This window comes from Zeus faber (assembly GCF_960531495.2).
Source record: "Zeus faber genome assembly, chromosome: 6".
NCBI classification, from domain to species: domain Eukaryota; kingdom Metazoa; phylum Chordata; class Actinopteri; order Zeiformes; family Zeidae; genus Zeus; species Zeus faber.
Window position 1 is genome coordinate 17,726,864 of NC_137201.1, and position 19,592 is coordinate 17,746,455.

General features: G+C 46.8%; 2 protein-coding genes across 2 annotated transcripts in view; one reads left to right on the top strand and one right to left on the bottom strand.

Moving 5' to 3' along the window:
* Positions 1 to 2,320: 2,320 nt before the first annotated feature.
* On the bottom strand, positions 2,321 to 17,278 carry nfat5a (nuclear factor of activated T cells 5a; the record flags this gene model as incomplete). Its single annotated transcript, XM_080001780.1, has 12 exons — positions 2,321 to 2,667; positions 3,377 to 5,462; positions 5,560 to 5,750; positions 5,882 to 6,014; positions 6,178 to 6,230; positions 6,342 to 6,476; positions 7,176 to 7,348; positions 7,453 to 7,643; positions 7,798 to 7,981; positions 8,129 to 8,771; positions 10,350 to 10,478; positions 17,206 to 17,278. The coding sequence occupies 12 exons, from the start codon at positions 17,276 to 17,278 to the stop codon at positions 2,321 to 2,323; spliced, it is 4,338 nt and encodes a 1,445-aa protein (XP_079857906.1).
* A 1,616-nt stretch (positions 17,279 to 18,894) lies between these two features.
* The window catches only part of wwox (WW domain containing oxidoreductase), a 147,094-nt gene continuing 146,396 nt past the window's right edge, over positions 18,895 to 19,592 (top strand). Inside the window, exon 1 of the mRNA XM_080003136.1 lies at positions 18,895 to 19,014. Coding sequence (XP_079859262.1) covers positions 18,908 to 19,014 — 107 coding nt within the window. The 5' untranslated portion in view covers positions 18,895 to 18,907. The remainder of the gene's footprint in view (positions 19,015 to 19,592) is intronic.

Sequence of the window (19,592 nt, forward strand, 5' to 3'; positions counted from 1 at the left end):
ACTTAAAATGGTAAATAAGTAAAAATGAGTAAACGTCATGATAGTATTTGAAAACAAATGAACAACAAGGTGTTAAGACGAGACGACACAGGAGCTTTGGTTCGCTTGGGTGCGCCGACACTAGAGACACGTCTCCTCGTGACCTAAGACGAAGGCCAAGTGCGACCGATATGAGTGGAAACCGCAGGCGTTAGCGCCACATCAGAAGGCGCCCGTCACTCCTTTTACACAGCACCGATCAAGATGGCCGCCTCTATGTAACAGATTTGACGTGAGCCCGGGCGAGCCCCCTGCACGCGGGGGGCAGGGGGGCAACTCAACTTGGCGCCGGCCCGCACACTGTACCACCGGAGACGGTAAGAACAACCTAATAATACAACATAAATACCAAAACACAAGGTAGAACTGTCTCAAGGGACATTGTACAGTAAACGCTACGGAAAAGCAATGGGACGACACCCTCCGTTAAACCGCACGACCCGGCCCGGCAATGTTTCGGCGGCTCTGGCACACTGAAAAAAAAAAAAAACCAACAACAAAAAAATAAAAAAAAAGGGGGACGAGCTCTTCTGTGGGAATGCTTCTCTTTTTGTTACTTTTTTTTTTCTTTCCGAGCGACTCGTGACTGGACCACTGAGACTGGACACAAAGGATTACATTTTAAACGGCGAACATTCTGTACAAAGTTACCCGACCCTAAACGAATAGTGACATGACCAAAAAATAAGGAAAAAAATAAAAAATAAAAGTAAAAATGCTCAGTCAAGACGGTTAAAATATTTACCTGTTCAAAGACAAACGCTTTCCACGTTTTTTTTTTTTTTTTTTTCCTCTCTCTCTCCTTTTCTATTTTAAATTGACATTTCCAAGTACAAAACATCTAGGTCAATAGATAGCTGTGGATGGATGGATATAAGGATTAGCCGGTCAGACAAAAGAGGTTATAAAGTGCTTGAGATAAAATGTTTATAAAACCACACAAATATTCAGTTTCACTAATGTAAAGTTTCTTTCAGTCCGTGACGAATTGGTAAAAGTTGCCAAACTAATAAAATGATTCACAATACATAACTGTGCGGTTATGTAACAAAATAAACAATAAAATAAACCCCTTTTGTTAAGCCAGTGTTGAGCAAGACAATAACACACTGGGAGGTGCTGAAACACACAGCCCATTCTCACAAACCACAATCTTAAAGACCATCTCTAGCCGGGTCTGGGTGTCGAAAACGTGCTGCATCCACGGCACCACGTCAATAAAAGAGCATCGGAGATCATTGGGAAATTTGATGCCACATTTCGATATCAAAGAAATTAATCTCTTTAAGTGTTAGTGAGCAAAAAAAATCATTACCAGAGTATCAAATTTGATGGGAGATTCTGGTGAATTCCGTCACTACATTAGTTAATCTCATCATGGTCGGGGATTTTATTTGTGTTAAAAAGGGATTTCGTTAAACTAGCAGTACAATTTAAAGCACTAGATTGCCTTTCACTCAGTAGTTCATGAATGATCGTTTAGGAACAGTTATCCAAGTCAAAGTATTGGTACCATAAATTAAAATAAAAAAATGAACCTATACAGAGCCCGAACTAAAAGTTTGTACAGTAAATACGTCATGTAATTTTCTTTTTGGTAAAAGGAATTTGACTTCAAAGCAGGATATTACATTCCTCAACACACTGAGAAAAAACAAAAAACAAACGTGATTAAAGTGAAGATATTTTTTAAATAGTTCCACGACACCCAGCCCCATCTACAGCTGGACAATCTTGTTTTGACAACTGCTCGTTCGCCTTTGCAATCTCACCCATCCCGTCGCCATTTCTCCCCCTTACGCTGACATTCTTCATGACTTTCAAGTTTTACCTCCTTCCGTCCTGTCACATCAACCTGTTGGCTCAAATGATAAAACACTGAAAAAACAAACATAAAAAAAACAAAAAACAAAAACCACACTGCACATCTGAGACATATGGACGACACAGTTATCACAGGCCTCTCTGATCCTGCAAGAGGGGTAATAACTCACCGCAGGATTCATCAAGTGGACGAAAGACTGCTTCAAGGGGAGGCTATAGTCAACGGCAAATATATCCACCAAAAGAGGAGTTACACAAGCTTGTCGGGAGGGGTTTCTTTTTGTTTGTTTGTTTTTTTGGGGGGGGGAAAGGGGGCATTGAATTTTATTTATTTTTTTCTCCAAATGTTTTGAAGATTTTAGAGGATGCATTGTCGCCGGAGGATTCCGCTCAAACTCCTTGCTGCTGGAGGTCTCAGGAAGTGGAACGCCGGGGTGCACAGGTCGCTCAGTGATCATCACTGCTTCTGCAGACTCTCCAGCAGGTCGTCTATCTTGTCCACGTCGGCGGAGGCCGACAGGGAGGACCGCAGCGTGCTCTGTAAGCTGCTCTCCAGGTCGCTCTGCATGTTGCTTTCTAGGGCGGCCTGCAGACTGGACTGCAGGGCTGTCTGCGTGTTCGTCTGCATGGCGCTCTCCAGGTCCGACTGCATCTGGGCCTGGAGGTTCGCCTGCAGGCTGCTCTGCAGCGCCGACGCCGTCTGGGCCATGGGCTGGTCCAGGAGAGGCTGCATGTGAGCGGGGTTCTGGGGCTGGCTCTGGGCCGACAGCGGGGGTCCAGAGGAAGTGAGCAGCTGCGGAGAGTCTGCGATTGGAGAGAAGATTAAATTAATATAAATAAATCCTGCCACGTAAGCCACAGAAGGGGCGTGCCCATCAGTTTGTGCAGGTCCTAATACACAGTTGATGCCGATTATCAAAAGGTGTGAACAAGCCTTTTGCATGTGTAAAAGAGATATGATGGGACTTTTTATTTATAATTATTTTTTTATGTTTCAAAATGTAAGGTGAATTAATTTCAAAAAGGGTCAACGGTAAGATGCCAGAAATGGGGAGTTGACCATTTAAATTGCTGGACTACGACTATTAGACTGTGAGAGGTCCATTTAACCTGCAGTAGTGTAGCGTCGTGATAGCATCTTCTCCTCAGTAAGAAGATTATGTCCATTACAAATTATGTGGTTTCTGGTTAGCTCCTGTCAAATTTGCATAGGTCATATTAAATACTTCTAAACAGTTATTGTTTATTCATAGTATGGTTGCATCCTCTTGAGCAAATATGCTCCAAAGTTTTATTTTACCGCTTTCAAACATCTCCGGTAACATTAAGATACAAGGGTCGTACGTTGCTTCATTGAAAAAGCACTGTGCGCTTTACCTCCTGGCTGCCCACTTTCTAAATTTGTATGCAATCGTGGAAATGTAAGGCACTTTGGATGAAGGGGAGATAAAGCTGACATTGTTTTGTATTGACTGTACCAATTACCGAGGTGAATAATCCCAAAGTGTCTTACCATTCTGGATGCCAAAGACAAAAAGGTTGGGTTGTCCTTGCGATGCAACACTCCCACTCACTGTCTGGAAAAGCTGCTCGGGGGGCTGCTGGCCTGGGTTGGCCACAACACCCACACCGCCTTGCACCACAAAAATGGTTGTGCCAGAAGGTGTGGCCTGGGCGCCCAGCTCCTGCATATCCATGGAGTTCTGCAGGCCAGACAGAGATGTTTGTGGCAAGAACAGCTCCACTGGTTGGCTGCCTGGGACTCTGCTAGAGCTCGGGCCCACCTGCATTGGCTGTTGTTCCTGGAATAGATTCTGCTGCCTGGACTCCAGGGACGTAGAGCTGACGCTTGCTGTGCTCTGATCCTGGAAGAACATCGGTTCTGCTGCATCAGGCTGTGCCAACCCAACCCCAACCTGAATACTGCCCATAGCGGGTGAGTTTTGGCTCTGGGTGCTGAAGAGAAGAGCTGGGGGAATGGCCTGGGGATTCATGTCTGTGGTGCAGAGCAGCAGACTAGTCTGTTGGGGCTGAGTGAGCTGAGTCTGGGGGAGAAGGTTAGCTTGTGAATGGCTAGAGATGCTTTGGAACAGGGAGCCCTGCTGGCCCACCGGAAGCTGCTGTGGCTGTTGTGAGTTCTGCTGTGGAGACTGCTGCTGATCCATGGGGGTGCTCTGCTGCTGCATCGTTGAAAGTTGGGTTTGGGGCTGGTTCTGGAACAGAGAAACGGACTGATTCTCGGTAGAAGACGTCCCCATGGAGGACAGGAACGCCAGCTGTGGCTGCTGCTGTTGCTGCTGCTGCTGCTGCTGCTGCTGCTGCGGCTGAGGGTTTGGGGTCAGGAACAGGGTGGAGCCCGTGGACTGCTGCTCTGGGTTAAGACTCGTGCTTGACAGGATGCTGAGTGTGTTCTGAAGTAGGGTGGCCTGCACCTGCTGCTGAGAGCTCTGGGTCTCGGCGAGTGGCCGAGGAGATTGGAAGAGCTGCTGCGGGGGAGATGTGTGAGATGGAGGCTGTTGTGGGAAAGTAGTCTGGATGGTGAGCAGATCGCCGGCTTGCTGCAGCATGGAGACAGGTTGCTGTGGCTGAGGCTGAAGCAGCTCGGCCTGAAGCTGCAGGTTCTCAAACACCTGTTGTTTTTGTAGGGTGCTCAACGACTGGTTCTGCTGCTGCTGTAGTTGATGTTGTTGTAAATTGTTCAGTATTTGACTTTGTTGTTGCTGATCCTGGAGCTGCATGTTTCCAAGGACTTGCTGATTTTGTCGTAACTGCTGCTGCTGCTGTATGTTTTCCATGATTTGCTGTTGCTGCAACTGCTGCTGGTCTTGTGGTTGCAGCAGAAGTTGTTGCTGGATCTGCATGTTGCCAAGGACCTGCTGCTGCTGCTGCTGCTGCTGCTGTTGTTGTAAATTGCCAAGAATTTGCTGTTGTTGCAGCTGTTGATGTTGCTGAAACTGCTGCTGTATTTGTTGGTGGTGCTGCTGCTGCATCTGCTGTTGTGTTGCCAATGGGTTGTCCGCGTTACCGAGACGCAGGCTGTTCATGTTTTCCTGAACATGCTGCTGCAGGGACTCAGCGGAGGGTGTGGGGCTGTACAGCACAGAGGTTAGCTGCTGCTGAACCACGGCTGCCTCCAAGACCTTCTGCAGGGTGGTGGGACTGCCAGCATGCAGCTCCCTCACTGCCCTCTCCAGCTGAGCCACGCTCTCCTGAGGGATGAGAGAGACTTGGGCCTGCTGTGTCTGCGGCTGAGAGGCGGTTGGTATTTGCGGCATGGAAACCACAACAACCCTGTGACTGGTATTTGCACCTTCTGGAGTTAGGCTCTCCTGGGGGTCTCTGAGGAACTGCTGAGGGACTTCTGGGGGCACGGGGGGGAGGGTGGTGTCCCCTGATACGGGAAAGGGGGCCGTTGGGCCAATCTCTTGCTTCTGTATAGTGGTGAGAGGCTCTAGGCTGGGGAATACTGGGGGGGCCTGGGTAAGGTCCACATCCTCAGATTGTAGGGGCAAGGGGCTTGGAAATGGCTCTCCACCAGGATGAGGACTGGAACTCCGCTTCAATGTCTGCTGCACTGAGACCAGAGTGTCTGGAGGCGGCTGAGGAAAAACAGGAAGAAGAAGAAGAACATTGCACCAATCCCAGTAATAAAATGGGTGGTTGTTTTTTTTTGGTGTGGAAAATAAAGCTCTCTACCTTGAATACATCTGTCAGTGGCAGATTGCTTGACACTTCCATTGGAGTGACCTCTTCATGTTTGAGTGGTTGATTAGATGTCTCAGCTGCGTCGGCAGTCATAGATTTAATTGGCCGATCAAATAGACATGTCTGGGCTATTGATGGTCCCTCTGTTTTTATTACGAGGCAACGTTTCAACTCCTCTGAAGCTTAGACCGGAAAGAAAAAAACAAAACAAAATGTCACCGTTGAGATGATGCAGAAACAGTCCAACAGGGGCTGCGGGGTTAACCATTATATCAAATGCTTAAATAGATGTCACCGGTTGTTATGGTTATACCTGGCTCTGGACTGTAAGTGAAGGACTGGGCTTCGTGTGATTTCCCGGCATAGGTCATCACAAAAATCCCAACGGAGACAGGAGAGGAGATGGATAGGTTGTGGTATGGAGGAACTGTCACTATCAAATGATTCTGTGAAGCATAGATAGCAAGTTAGGAAAGGTCAAAGATAATCCCCTCCTTTAAGTTAAATACTCCTTCAAGGCGGAGGGAAAACAAATATGTTTAGTCTTCCACATGTACAATATACGGACGAACCAAGGACTTTTGCTGTATGTCAATGAGTTGTATTTACCTGATGGAATAGGTCCATGTCAATCTTTGCTTCGGCTTGCCAGGAAGATTCATCTGGCATTAAGGAATATTATTAGCAATCAATCAAGGAGAACATTAATGTAATTAAGCTAATACAATGCAAATGGGGAAAAATAAGTCAAATTGCCAGGATTGTTGAAGTACCTGCAACATTTTCCTGAAAAATGACTTTGGTTCCCTTCAGGAAGTTCTTCCCAATGATGAAGACTTCCTCCCCCCCCCTCACGGAGCAGGTATGCAGGCTTTTCTTCAGAATCTCTGGAACCCCTGCTGGTTGGGCTGGAGAGAGAAATCAAGAGTGGGTTGCACCATCAAGAGCAAACGGTCTCAGACCATTTTTGTATTGCCAGTATTTTATAATGTCATTGCATCGCTCTAAAAGTATAAAATATACCAACATTTCACAGTGTGTTTATGTTTGAGAGAGAGACAAGAGTGCGAGCAAGGGAGCATGTGAACAAAATGACATTTCAGAGCCAGTTTTATAACTTCAGTATGCTCTTTTTTTGCCAACTACCGAGTTATGCAACCGATGATGTTCTTCCCACCTTGGAAAAACAGCCTTCAGGCTGCTTGTTGAAGGAAAATACTTGCCAGTGACTTTCCCAATCTCTCCCACAATCACAGTGTGGGAGAGATTCTAATGTATTTACTGATCATTATCCGTGTTTCAGCCGACCTGATAATTCTGTGGGCATTGAGTCGGTCTATAAAACCGTAGTCCAGTGCATACAAGTAGTGCATGTATCAAAATAAAAGGGACTTTCTTTTCTTTTCAAATCGGCAAGCACATCCTCCAAAGTGTTTTATAATCAATTTAAACGAGAATCGGTCTACGCCAAATTGCCACCCATATATTTCAAACAAAATAAAGTAAACAAAAATGCACAAAACACATGCACATTAATGTCAAACTTGTAATGTAATCCGGGGGAAAACTACATTTTTGGCATTTTAAATGTAGTGCCTGCCACTCACTGCAGAGGATGGGCGAGGAGGGCGTCTGTAGGATAAGGACTGATCCATCAGGCTGCGGGATGTTCACTTTAAAGGCCAGTCTGGCACGAGTGCTCTTCTTCTTGGACCCAGGTACACCAATTCGAGCTTCCACGTCAGCATTACGCAGCTTTAGGATTCCCACACAGTCCACCCTGTGGAAAATGAGGATGGACATTCAAAAGTAGCACTGTGCCCTTATTGCATATTGGAGAACAAATACTAAAATGGCAATTGGTTAAAAACGTTGACCGCTTACGGGAGTGTCATGTCACTGCTGGGCTCCAGCGGTATCTCTATCACCGTGGTGCCCTCTATGTCCACCTCCTTGCAGGCCGTGGTGTTGCGTCCTGTCACCCTGCAGGCCTGGTAGAAACCATGGGGCTTAACTCTTCCAGCATCGTTGGCAACAAAAACCTGCAGCACCACTGGCTCACTCACACCTTCCAACTGGAGACAAAAAAAGAAAAAAAACAAAAACACTGTTCACCTCATGTAAAACGATAAATAGTCCTCCATTCATGGTTACAGATTACGAGGGAGGATTATTTGACAATTTGTTTTCCTCTTGTCACCAAAGAAGACTGTGGATTTATTTATAAACCTTGACAGTTGGGAAGCTTTGCTGTGTGCGGTCTTTCACAGAGCCTCTGCTTCCCTCGGTCAGATAGCGTGCTCTGTGCTGGGTCTCAGGCTGGACCAGGATCTTCAGCTCCTTACCATCACTCTTCTGAGGGTACTGACCAGACAGGATCCCACCTTTTAACAATGTCCCCTTCTCCAGAGAGCTGCACAATAAAAATCACATTATAGTATTAAACAACTTTTTTTGATTCAAATATCCAAAATAAAGTTAATTAGATTAAGTGTACATATTCCAGCAGTTGTGAGTGGAAGGCTCATATAACGGATCCATTAGCTAGGCGTCACCCCACCTGGCCTTGGGGCTGGCCTTGTCTGGGCCCAGCTGGGAAAGGACAAAGTGTGGGGCCTTTGCACTGTCTGCATCAAACACATCCATGCTGTCCTCTGGAGGAGTGGGCTTTGGACCGGGTCTTTGGCGAGGTGTACGTTTTCGAGACTTCCGCGGCACCTCAGTGTTATCGTTGTAGGAACTGGAACTGATCAGGCTGAAGTTGGAGGCGGAGTCGTCGGCCCACATGCTGCTGCTGTGCTCGGAGTCTGGGCCCGCTGGGCCGGAGGGAGTGGGCTCATCTTGACAAGACATGTGGCTGTCATCAAACAGGTCCTCTGGGGGCGGCGAGATACTCAGCACAGGCCTCCGCTTCGACGGGGTGTTCTGAAGTTGCGGCTGCACCCCTAGTCCTGCCACCACCACTGTTGCCAGGTCTGCGGCCGTGGGCTTGGCTCCGCCACTGCCTCTGCCTGGGACCAACTGGGCGCTCTCCATTCCTTGCATCTCTGAGGCTCCAGCTCCATCTACTCCACTGGGATGGATTTGCTGGGGAGCCTTGAGGTGCTCTGGAGCTGAGGTAGGGGGCGCCGGGGAGGGGCCCGTGCTGGGGACACCCATGGCCAGGGAGGAGACGGATGGACTGGATGTGGAAGAAGTGGCATCTGTAGTGTGTATAAACAACAGCGTTAGGACAGAAGTTCTTCACTGAGCAGGCTAGCAGTCCCATTCAAGCAGCTGAATTTGTGCATGATTTGTCCAGATTTCCCCTCTTCCCGACTCTAATTTCAATGGGCTTCAAATCGGTTTTACGCTCTCACTGTGCATGCGAGCGCTTTTCGAGCATTCTGAAGTTAAAGTTGAGAAGGGTACTATCTGCCCCGTATTGTTTTGATTCCTACACAAACTTTCTTAATTAAAAATCTGTGTGACAAAATGGACATGCTTTGTTTACAAAAAACAAAAGCAAGCTAAAATTGTTACATACACATCGCCAGAAAGGAAAAAAAAAACAAAAAACAAAAAAAACAATCTGGTCAAACTTTCTTGTACAGCCCAATTTGCAAGCTGGTAATGTGGAGCCAAATTAAATCTGCTGGGGTTACAGTAGTTTGTGCAATGTGCATTCAGTAGTACACAATAGTTTGTGCATGCCAATTGGAGGATTTGGTTGGGACTGAGCGTAGCCATGGAGACAGAATAAACAAGCCTCTGACCTATGGAGCAGTGAACTGCAGACCATTTTATATGCAGACACTCCCTGCCTCAGAGGGAACTTCCTGCAATAAAAACGAGACAGCCAATGAGCAACAAGAGAGCTGATCATTCAAGACTCAACTTCTGTCAATCAGTAAGTTAAAATACCAGAGAAAGACCTTTTGAAGTTGACCATTTACCGGTACTTTGAAGCAGTTGTATTTTGTTAATGATGATCTAAATCTAGATCTAGATCAGCAGAGTGTAAGGGCCTGCTAGGTCAGACAAAACAGTGGAACAATAGCATTAGTAAGAGCGCTCTCTCTCCCCAACTTGACTGTCGCCAGCTACTTCACTCTAAATGGATCTCAATAGATGAATTTGTCACAATCTTGCCTGATGCGGTTTGCCCTTAACCATGACCAAAGACCCGAATATATTGCCATTTCAACTTTATTTAGGTTGAGAAAAATATCTACCAATGGCTAGGGGCAACTTCTTTGTTTGGATGAGAGAAAGAACCTACATCATTACAGAATTTGTTGTCAGCCTGTTTAGAAGATGCAAAGAGACTACTTACTTGGGTGCAAAGCCGTGCGAGTCTGCCGAAAAGGTTCAAAGTGCCTTCGTAAAATGAAATGCAACTTATCATGTGCCACATGTGACAGTAACATCGATTTTATATCGCCTAAATTAAGTTTGCCAAGAACTTTTTAAAGCATTTACAGAACATGCACACATGACTTTAAACAGATAGCCCCAAAAAGTAGAGCTGAGATTAGTGCTAGGCTACACAGCATCCACCTCAGTGAAACCCAAACATGGTCTTGCTTCCATTGTTTAAGGCCATAGCGGGTGTGTATTAACTATAGGAGGAAATGTTCATAGTTTGAGAAAGCCAGTTTCTCTGGTGGATGGTTGAAGTTGCCCCTAGACACTGACGCAAGGCCGTGTTAGCCGGTCCTCCCCTGCTGCTATGGACCAGTGAATGGCAAAGCAAACGTGATCCCAGATCATGGTGCTAGTGTGATGAGGAGGAGGCTCACCTGATGCCGGGGCCGCTGAGGGGGGCGGTCCCGCCTCTCCCCCACTCTTCTGACTCATGGTGGGCGTCTCTGTCTGGGCGGACGAGGGTTGAAGCTGGAGCTCCTTAGGGAGAAGGTCATACACTGACTCTGGAATGGAGCCGCAGTTAGAAGAAAAAACAAAAAATCGGGTTTATTAGTGGAAAAATAAAAACCCTCCTTGGCTAGTTGTCCGCATAAGATAAGGGGTGTTGTGTTAAATGAGCAGAGAAAAAAAAAACAACACATTGGCTATCTACGGCTATTTGAAAATCTCTTCCCATGGACCTGGGTCAAATAAAACACAGGGAGACATGCCTTGATCCTTGATTGGGAGTCAGTTTCCCAGTAGACTATTACCAAACACCACCACTACACCACAAACGACCACCGCTGATGGCAGATAAACACAGCATTAGGTAGTCTGGTTGCTAAGAAACAGGGGCCCATCGACACCCTGACATGGATATTTCAGCTGTGCATCGGCGGGATCCAGTGCGTAGCAGTTATCCGACACCCTGCGACTTAACAGCGGCAGAATGGTGAGACTGACAAGACACATGATCTCTCACTTCTGTGACAACAGCAGCGCCGTGAAGGACAGATGCCACAAAGTCACCACAGTCCACACAAAGAATCTACACTGTACATAAAGTGTAGTACAGGAGGAGAACTAAACTGAACTTTGCAATTGGAAAATCCAGCGCTAGGGTCCAGCGCATATTTGGAGGCATGCGGTCTGCGGCCATGCCGACCACTGTTTTCCCACTATTTTGTAAACTTTTAATGTAAAAGGGCTAAACAAAGATCTCTATCAAATATTACTGACTTGGCCCACATCACAAGTTTGTGTGAGTGCCCCCCCTCTGAATCCATCCACTGTCTGTTATGCTTTGTTCACGGTGTGGAGAAAGTGAGTCTTTGTGCATGGATATGTTTGGGTTGACTGAGAACACAGCATGACCTCAGCTCTGACTGAGTCAGTCTGACTGTGCACTGGTCAGACAGTGAGAAAGGCTGAGCACAAGGGACCTGCTGTGCACATGTTTAGTTCTCACCTTTACGCTATATTAGAATCCCATCTAATTTCTGGTCACACTCACTTCCTGCTCAGCGTTGAGCCATTTGACTAGATAGAAAGTCGATTATTCATATTTGCATGATATCAAAAGAAGTCAATGAGGCATTTTATCCATAATAAAAAAAAAGAAAGAAAAAATAGCTGTGACCCGCTGCATCAAGGATATAAAAGGAAACCCGTTCATAGAGACTGACAGTAATAACAACGCCTTTCTCTGAAATGGAGATAGGAGCCTACGTACAAGTTTATTTTAGCATTTTGTCTGAAGTTTCACAACACACTCTGCATAAGACCTGTATTCATTAAGGCAACATGGTCCCTAAGCTGCAGCTAAAAACACTCCACTTAGGCTCTATGAACAATAATAAAGTCTTAAGTTATTTTCTTGCAATTGCATTTAATGGTTGAGTTTGAAAAAAAACTATTGAAAAAGCATGATTTGATCGTCAGTTACAATAAAAGTCAGATTGCACTTTAAATGGCAGCCCGTCCAAAGCTCTACAACCTTGTCGGAACACTTCCACAAAAGTGGACTTTTACTCACAAAATAAGGAACACTGACTTTAGCCCACATTTAGAACAATTCAATTACCTCACCACATAGTTATGCCCAGCTCCCATTACACACGGCTGAAAGGTTTTGCGGAGTGGCAAGCACACTGGTCCATTTTTATTCTTCGCAGCCGGCACTTTGATGGGGATGACAGATGAATAGACAATACACATTGTTTTTGTTGCAAATGAAAAAGAATGCACAGCCATATTATAATAATACACAGGATCTGGTGGTAAGTCCCTTGTGTTGATAATTAGGGGGCTACACACTGAAGCCGAGCCTAGCCAAACAACTTCACATACTTGTCTCTATGCTTAAGGAGAGTTCCAGTGCCATCATAAATCTCCATAAATCAGCTCCGAATGGCTTCCACCAAGCTGCCGCAACCAGTGCCGGTGTGAATATCTCCCTGAGATATCAACTGGGCACCCTTTTTCACAGATGTTTCATTGAATTAGGCCAGTCTACCACTATTCCATGCATACATGCACAGCCACAATCCTTAACTACCGCCACTGGCAGAGCATTGACATGCCCGTTGGCTACTACCAATACCATATGGGCCTGCCCTACTTCATACTCCGTGCCACCAGTTCTGTATGGGCCTCACTAATGGTTACTATCCACCCTTAACCACCGCCACCAACACCATTGGGGATACCAGTGAGTAACCACACTGGCACCGTTACTTTGTGCTCAGTGCCACCGGTTCCATGGCTTATTTAATTAAACTTTTTGGACGTGTATCTTCTTCTTTTTCTTTCGGCTGCTCCCGTTAGGGGTCGCCACAGGGGATCAGTTGCCTCCAATACCTGTTCTGCGCATCTTCCTCCCTTACACCAACCGCCTGCATGTCCTCCCTCACCACATCCATAAACCTTCTCTTTGGCCTTCCTCTTTTCCTCTTGCCTGGCAGCTCCATCCTCAGCATCCTTCTCCCAATGTAACTCTCATCTCTCCTACACGTGTCCAAACCACCTCAAACTGGCCTCTCTCACTTTTTCACTAAACTCTCCAACCTGAGCTGTACCTCTAATGTACTCATTCTTAATCCTGTCCATCCTTGTCACTCCCAATAAAAATCTCAACATCCTCAACTCTGCCACCTCCAGTTCAGCCACCTGCCTTTTTGTCAGTGCCACAGCCTCTAAACTGTACAACATAGCTGCTCTCACTACTGTCCTGTAGATCTTCTCTTGCTGAAACCCTTCTGTCACAGATCACACCGGACACTCTTCTCCACCCACTCCACCCTGCCTATTCTCTCTTCTTCACCTCTCTCCCGCACTCTCTGCCGCTTTGGATGGTCGACCCCAAGTACCTGAACTCATCTGCCTTCTCCACCTCCACTCCTTGCATTCTCAGCTTTTCGCCGCCCTCCCTCCCATTCAGGCACATGTATTCTGTCTTACTCCTGCTGACTTTCATTCCTCTTCTCTCTAATGCATGCCTCCACTTCTCCAGGCTCTCCTCAACCTGCTCCCTACAGATCACAATGTGATCCACGAACATCATAGTCCATAGTCCAGACTCCTTCCTGATTTCATCTGTTAACCTGTCCATCACCATTGCAAACAAGAAAGGGCTCAGAGCTGATCCTTGATGCAATCCCACCTCCACTATGAATGCCTTTGTCACGCCTACCGCACACCTTACTCCTGTCTGACTGCCTTCATACATATCCTGTACCACTCTTACATACTTCTCTGCCACCCCCGACTTCCTCATGCAATACCACACTTCCTCACTCGGCACCCTATCATACGCTTTCTCTAAATACACAAAGACACAGTGCAACTCACTCTGGCCTTCCCTGTACTTTCCATAAGCATTCTTACAGCAAACATTGCATCTGTAGTACTCTTTCTTGGCATGAAACCATACTGCTGCTCCTGATCCCCACCTCTCCTCTTAACCTAGCCTCCACTTCCCTTTCCCATAGCTTCATGCTCTGGCTGATCAACTTTATTCCCCTGTAGTTACTACAGCCCTGTACCTCTCCCTTATTCTAGAAGATGGGTACCAGCGTGTGTGGTACCACCACCTGGCACAGTACCTGGGTTCAATTCCCGCCTGGGGCGCTGTTGGCACCGTGCTCCGGCGTTTGCATGTTCTCCCCATGCTCACATGGGGTTTCCTCCACCTCACGTCAGTAAGGCCTCCCCCTCCAAAAAAACATGCACACATCATCGTCTGACCAGCGATGGACACTCATCACCTGGTCCCTTGGTGCGTCCACGTATGATGCTCATGCAGAGGCCTCATTTCACCGGCCACCATCCAAAGCATGTGCGCATGTGCTGTGTGACAAATAAAGGTTGTTCTTCTTCAGTACACTTCTTCTCCAGGATGGTGTTAAACAGTCTCGTTAGGAACGCCACTGCCATCATCACCTAAACATTTCCATGCATACTTGTTGGACGTGTATATGTCAAAAGTCATAAAAGAGACAAAGAGGTACAATTTATGCTATTTTGGTTTACTCAGCTCCATTTCCCTTAAACCAAAACACAATAGTACAGAATAAATACAAACTTTCATTGGTTTCCCGACTATACACACACACCAATCAGCCACTACATTAAAACCACAGGTCAAGTGATTAACATTGTTCATGTCGTTCCAATGGCATCTGGCGAGGGTCTGGATATTCTAGGCAGCTAGTGAACAGTTCTTGATGTTGATGTGTTGGAAGAAAGAAAAATGGGCAAACGTAAGGGTCTGAACGACTTCAACAAGGGCTGAATTGTGAAGTCTAGACGAATAGGTCAGAACATCTACAAAACGGCAGGTCTTGTGGGGTGTTCCCAGTATGCAGTGGTTAGTACCTACCAAAAGTAGTCCATGGAAGGACAACGGTCGAACCGGTGACAGGGTCATGGGCGCCCAAGGCTCACTAACGCACATGGGAAGCGAAGGCTATCCCGTCTGGTCCGATCCCACAGAAGAGCTACTGTTGCACAAATTGCTGAAAAGTTAATGCCGGTTATGATAGTAAGGTGTCAGAACACACAGTGCATCACAACTTGCTGTCTATGGGGCTGCGTAGCTGCAGACCATTCAGAGTGTCCATGCTGACCCCTCTCCACTACCAAAGGTGCCTACAATGGGCATGTAAGAGTCAGAACTGGACCATGGACTAATGGAAGAAGGTCACGTTTTCTTTTACATCAGGTCGACGGCCAGGTGCGTGTGCATCGTTTACCTTGGGAAGAGATGAAACCAGGATGCACTATGGGAAAAGGCAAGCCGGCGGAGGCAGTGTGATGCTCTCGGAAATGTTTTGCTGGGAAACCTTGGGTCCTGGCTTTCATGTGGATGTTACTTTGACACGTACCACCTACCTAAACATTGTTGGAAGACCACTCCTTCAAGGCAATGGTATTCCCTGATGGCAGTGGCCTCTTTCAGCAGAATAATGTGCCCTGCCACACTGTAATAGTTGTTCAGGAATGGTTTGAGCAACATGACAAAGAGTGCCAAATGTTGGCCTAGCATCCAAATTCCCCAGATCTCGATCCGATTGAACATCTGTGGTATGTGCTGGGACAACAAGCCCGATTCACGGGGGCCCCACCTCGCAATTTACAGGACATAAAAGATCTGTTGCTTACGTCTTGGTGCAAGATACCACAGGTCACCTTCAGAGGTCTTGTGGGGTCCATGCCTCGATGGGTCAGAGCTGTTTTGGAGGCACAAGCGGACCTACACAATATTAGGCAGGTGGTTTTAATGTTGTGGCTGATCGGTGTAAGCCCGCTTATGTACATGACTGAAGCCTACTAACAAATACTCCAGGCCAATTAGGCACTGAACCCGAACCCAACTTGCGCCAATGCAAGATTTGCTTCCAGCATGGATTACAAGAGTCACTGGCTTTATCTGAATACACAGAGGTGATGGACATATCACAATAAAGGCTTCAGTGTCACATTTACCTTAGCAAGGAGAGGAGAGACGAAGGACATGTTCTGTTACACTGACTGGGTATACATTTCCAAGCAAAGAGGACCTTAACATGGGTAGTCTGATCCAAAAGAAAAAAAAAAAAAACTGCTAAGGACACCTCAACAAATGGGAGATCCATCTCAAAACTGCACAATAGATTACAGTTAGTGCTTGTACATTTCACATGGGGGTATTACATTTTATTCGTTTATTTATTGTTTTGCAAAATAATACTTGTGTACAGTGACATACATACGCGCAATAGGGTGCTATATGTGAAAAGACGCAGATGTAATATTGCATGGTCATAAAGCGGTAACATATAGAATAGGAAGAGTGTGTGTCTGATGAATTGCATGCACCCGAGTGACAGGTTCAACAAATACTCTGACCGACAGAACATTGCCAAGTTGGACGGGGCTTGTTTGGCACAACATTACACTCATCTTCCCTCCAGCAACGCGAACGAGTGATGAAAGGCTCAACCCCTTTTTTTCCAGATACGGTTAATGATGAGTCACTCAAAAAAAAACAAAAAACAAAAAAAAACCCGTTCAATTTTCCGACTCTTCTCTCATTTGATTCAGTCGGTATAACGCACGGTCAGCGAGGACTTCCCATGAACAGTGAATGAGAGTCCGCGGAGTCATGCCCTTCCCCCTCGTTTATTTGGTCACTGGTAATTACTTTCAGTTTGCGAGTGGCGATAATCCATTCTGACCACTCGCCGAATCGAAACCGAAGGGCCTTGTTCGGGGTGTCGGACGCCGGTGTGGCTGGCTGTAGATACAGAGTCGGCGCAAAACGAAAGTAAAGCCTCTTTCCCCGGAGTGACTAACAGCTCCCGATTCATTTAAAACGATGCGTTCGCCGCGAACCGATCGCTCTCGAATCTCGCATCACTAACAGACACACACCTCAAATCCCACGAGGACGTCGGTAAACCGTTAACTGGGTAGGGAGCCGTTAAAAAGGATGGATCGCCCCGTGTAAACGCAAAATGAGTCCCAAAATGTATTTGAGTTCATCTCCAACAGCTAATCTACGCAGCCCCGTGCAGCTAAACCCACTAGCCGAGTCCAATGAGGCTAGCTAAGTTAGTTAGCCACTGTGACGTTAGCTAGCAGCTTAACGTAAGCTACCGTCATATTCCCGTTACAAAAAAAACCACGAAAAAAATTCAACACACCCCCCCAAAATAACCAGAATGTATTCGTGGTGCAGCCGCGTCCCGCCGCGGAGCGTGTTCTCACCTTTGGCGTAGAGGGATTTGGGGGAGTTGAGGTCCAGGTCCGAGCTGAGGAGGGAGATGAAGTCAGAGGGCATCGCAGCGCTTCATCCAGGGGAAGCGGACACCCGAGGTTTCCCCCCCTGGCCCAGGCTGGCCGGGCAATCGTTTCCTCGCGCGTTGACCAGCCGAACACGCGTACGGCGCACGATGCAACGCGGACGAAAACCCCCCCCCTCCCGACGGGACCCGACGCCGTGCACACAACCACCCGTTTGTCGGCGCGTCGCAGGTCTCGGTGCCTTTGAGGGGTAGCGACGCTCGGCGCTGCCGTTGTGGCGATCGCCTGGCCCCTCCCCCGCGTGCTGCGTTCAACGGTGTGCGGGAATTACTGGGGCGTGCGTTTTGTGCCTCGGCGAACGGCTTCTTCCCGTCGGCCCGCCACAGATTTCCATCCCCGGTTACAACGATCAAATAATTGTTGCCGAATGGATAAAGGAATGGTGGGTGTATCATCGAGGGGACGCACCCGTTTCTCGTTACTTACATTGGAACCGATAGATCACACACGTGCGCTGCATACTACGGTACATACTATACCACATTTCAGCGGATTTGCGACTTCTTCCTGTCACTTCCTCCATAACATTTGAGCACACCATTGTTTCGGACATGCTAAAAAGCCATTACGCGAGTCAGCCATTTCGTACGCGGCGCCCGTTCGCGGCCGGTTACCCCTTGGCCACCGCTCGAAAGCGGAGAGCAACGGCGAGTCGGGAGACCGTAGTCACGCGTCTCTCCCACGCGACCCGAATGCAGCGTCGGGCCGAGCACCCGCGCCGACGCGCGTCTCGTCTCGTCTCGTTTTTTTGCGAACGTTGGGCGCACAGTTCTTTCACGATGAGATCCGGGGCGCCTCGATCGAACAGCGCGCAGATCTGTTGTTGAAGACAAATGTTGTGTTAAGAAAAAAAAACAACAACCCGATATATTATTATAATACATATGATATACTATATATTATATAATACATCCTAAATATGTAAGACAACTCTTCCTCTGGCTGGCTTGGTCTGGGTCATCCTTGACGACATGATGATTTTGTTTTCCACCCTGGTACACACAGAAGACGTGCAAATTAAAAACGAAACAAACAAACAAACAAAAAATAATAAAAAAGTAATTTCAAATAAATAAATAAATAAATAAATAAATAAACAAACAAATAAACAAATAAACAAACAAAATAAAAAAAAAATATATATATATATGTGTGTGTGTGTGTGTGTGTGTGTTGGCAAACGCATATGAATACCAATTTTGACAGTGGGTATTGTTGATATACATTTGTTCTATTTTTTTTTAAATCAAATGTGTCGGTTTATTGCGTATTGTCATATTTAAAAAAAAAAAAGTTATACTCAGTAATTCACAATTATTGCCACTTATAACTTTTTTTTTTTATGCGTGGTGCTGGAGCAATTTCCCTGACGACGACGACGATGACGACGACGATGAATACAATATTTGTCGGCTGCCCCCATTTCCCAGAATGCACTGCGGTAAACACGCCGGTGTTATTGCGGAAGTACTCGGCGCAGATTAGTGTGCTCGGTGGATTCTTGCTTTCGCAGCTATATTCACTCTGCACAGTTGTGCGTCTTGTAGGTTTTTTATTTATTTTTTATTTTTATCCCCCCCCCCCCCGAAAAAAAAAAAAAAAAAGCATGGCAGCTCTGCAATACGCAGGGATGGACGACACGGACAGCGAGGACGAGCTCCCTCCCGGGTGGGAAGAGAGGTCTACGAAGGATGGATGGGTGTATTATGCAAAGTAAGAGGCACTCCGCGCGTCAACCACCATAACGAAATACATGTCAGCGAGGCGGTATCGGTGATGTATTGGGACGGTGGGTCGAGCTGCGAGGCCGCGTCCTTACAGTTGTTGATTGGAGATGATAGCCAGAAGCCTGCTTTCAGAAGTGACCGAATTCGATGTACTCCTATGCAGCCATGTCTGCTGCTCACCGGTGACCTGGCTCTTATTGACAGTGCTGCTATGTGTCGCACACAGGAGAGCGCAAGAGCTTTCAATTTAAACGGAAATATTTCGATTAGCTTGGATTAATTGTCACTGCACAAGTGCTGAGGCAACGAAAGGCATTTCACTCTTGTGCAACAATGCAGTTGTATTTTTGTCTATCTGTGATGTTTATGTGTCTCCGTATGCTGATTTCAATCCAGGCCAATCCTATAAAGAAGAAGAAGAAGAAGACTTTTTATTCGTCACACACACACACACACACACACACACACACGCTTTTTAGGTGGTGGACAGTGAAATCTGCATTTTTCCCATCCTGGCTTGTCCTTCCTCCGGGGAGGGCAGCCAGTAGCAGTGGGCAGCGTTCG